The sequence below is a fragment of the Bidens hawaiensis genome, unplaced genomic scaffold, assembly GCF_021521415.1.
Source record: "Bidens hawaiensis isolate Kalapana, Puna unplaced genomic scaffold, B.hawaiensis_p1.1 tig00039753_1, whole genome shotgun sequence".
Lineage (NCBI taxonomy): Eukaryota > Viridiplantae > Streptophyta > Magnoliopsida > Asterales > Asteraceae > Bidens > Bidens hawaiensis.
The window spans coordinates 46,989-49,285 of record NW_027497007.1 but is presented as its reverse complement, the minus strand read 5'-3'; the positions used below and the strand labels follow the sequence as shown (position 1 = coordinate 49,285).

Genomic DNA, 2,297 nt, shown 5'->3' with positions numbered 1-2,297 from the left:
GACAAATTAATTTATTAATTAATTGTTAGGCCTGTGAATATAGCTTGTTTTCTAGGGTTTATTATACAAATTGTAATCATTACTGGTTCTAATGTGTTGTGACGGTGCATTCACGGGTCATAGTAATATTATGACTCCAAGATCAGCGACGTGGTTTTTAAAAGATTGGGTTTTGCAATTCAAAAAGGGTAGCTGCGCAGCTTGTTGCCTGCTGTTTCGATGTAATCACTACCTTGCTTATTAAAATATACACACCGTGATTATTTAAATTGAATTTATAAGTAACTCTGTTTTTTAATCCTTGTTATTATTTACTCCATCCATCCATACAGATTAATTAATGTATTTCATTTTATTAGAGTAATGGAACCGATTCACATGACGAGACAAAAAACATTCATGCTTGTACATGAAGATGTTATTGGCAACATGCCGGATAACGTGATAACAAATATTCTGGATCGATTGCCTTTACAAGATGCAGTGAGGACTGGTGTCTTGTCGAGTAACTGGAGGTTTAAGTGGACCATGCTTAGTCACCTCGTATTGGATTGCAACTTCTTTGAGTATTTACGAAAAATAAAAGCCGAAGATGATCACGTGAAAGTTATTAGTAGGATTCTTTTCCAGCTTAGAGGAGCTGTTACCAATTTTTTCCTCTATGTAGATGACCAACTGGATGTTGAAGACGAAGATATCGTTCACTGGATTTCATTCTTTACACTTGCGTATTTTGGTGAAGAACCGTTAAAGCTGCCTATCCGTCTTTTCTCTTGTTTAGATTTGAAACATTTGAAACTTCATAATTGTTATTTCAATCCTCCACCTACTTTTCGTGGTTTTCCAAACCTATTGAGCTTAGTGGTGCGTTTGGATTTACGAGAAAACACTCAAGTTGGGGAGGTTATTACTTGGTGTCCCTTACTTGAGATCTTGGAACTGTTTTCTTCAGGCAACGTTAAACTAGCTGAGATTGCAAAACTTGAAAATCTCAAAATATTATCTCTATCGTTGTTTGATCTTGACATTCGTAGTTCCAGTACAATCGTTGAGCTTCTAGGTTCTCTTCCAAAACTTCAACGGCTTGAGTTGGATTTTGAAAACTGCAAGGTAATTAAAGGGGTGCAAACGAGCCGAGCCGAGCCCGAGCTCGACTAGGTTCGAGCTCGGCTCGTTTAACTTACACAGAGCTCGAGCTCGGCTCGTTTCGAGCTCTATTTTCAAAGCTCGAGCTCGAGCTTGTGAGTAGATTCTCAAGCTCGAGCTCGGCTCGTTTATTATTTATCAATTATTTTTTATATAATTATAATTATTTTTATATATTTTTTTCTATTATAATTTTATGTATAAACAATATATATTATTTAGTTATTTTTATTTATTTTTTCATAATATTATATATATTAATTAACTATTATTGAATATATATTTTAAAAAATTATATAAATGGCAGGCTCGTTTAGGCTTGCGAGCCAGCTCGAGCTCGAGCTCGATAAGTGAAGCTTGGGCTCGGGCTCGATTATTAAATGAGCTTACTTTTAGGCTCGGGCTCGATTAAGCTTGGTTTGATCGAGCTTTTTAACGAGCCGATCTCTAGTAGCTCGCGAGCAGCTCGGCTCGTTTGCACCCCTATAATTAATGCTAAATTATTTATTTATTTTTATAATTTGGTAACATTTTTTTCTTGTAGTTGATAGAAGGTGTTGCCAACAAGAGGTTCTCTCTCGCCTTTCCCTGCCTCGAGACTCTTAGATTATCAAGAATATATTTAGACGAAGGTATTCAGTTATCATGCGCTTTTGAATTGATTAGGAGCTGCCCGTATCTGCAGACTCTTGTAATCACAGCAAATAATTGGGTATGTGTCATATTGCATGTCTTATAATCTCATATAGTTTTGCATTTTAATGTTAGTTAGGTATTCTTGCAGGATGTTGCCTCGCCTCCTCAGGTAGACTACATTGCGACGGGGCGGCTGCTAGACTACAATACAACGGGGCGGCTGCTGCATATTCAAAGCGTGTTGTTTGAATATTTGGACGGTTCAGAGAATGAACTATCTTTGATAAAGTTTTTGCTTGTATCTTCCCCGATCTTAAAAAGGTTTGTTATGTACGCAACCTGTTCCATTTTATTACGCCGGATCAAATGTTGAAGTTTGCTAGTAAGTTGTTGAAGATACATCCGGCTTCCCTGGTAGTTGATATCGATCTATCCTAATTTCATTTGTTTTAAACTTCTCTTTTATTTCCTGCATATTTTATGGCCTTGTTGTGTAATATGCTCTAAATAGTGTC

At 36.5% G+C, this 2,297-nt stretch overlaps 1 protein-coding gene across 1 annotated transcript; it reads left to right on the top strand.

Annotated features, from left to right (window-relative positions):
• The first annotated feature begins 363 nt into the window (after window positions 1–363).
• Window positions 364–2,031, top strand: LOC143591515 (F-box/FBD/LRR-repeat protein At1g13570-like). The gene is made up of 3 exons (XM_077071700.1): window positions 364–1,110; window positions 1,691–1,858; window positions 1,915–2,031. The coding sequence occupies exons 1-3, from the start codon at window positions 364–366 to the stop codon at window positions 2,029–2,031; spliced, it is 1,032 nt and encodes a 343-aa protein (XP_076927815.1).
• The last annotated feature ends 266 nt before the right edge of the window (window positions 2,032–2,297 follow it).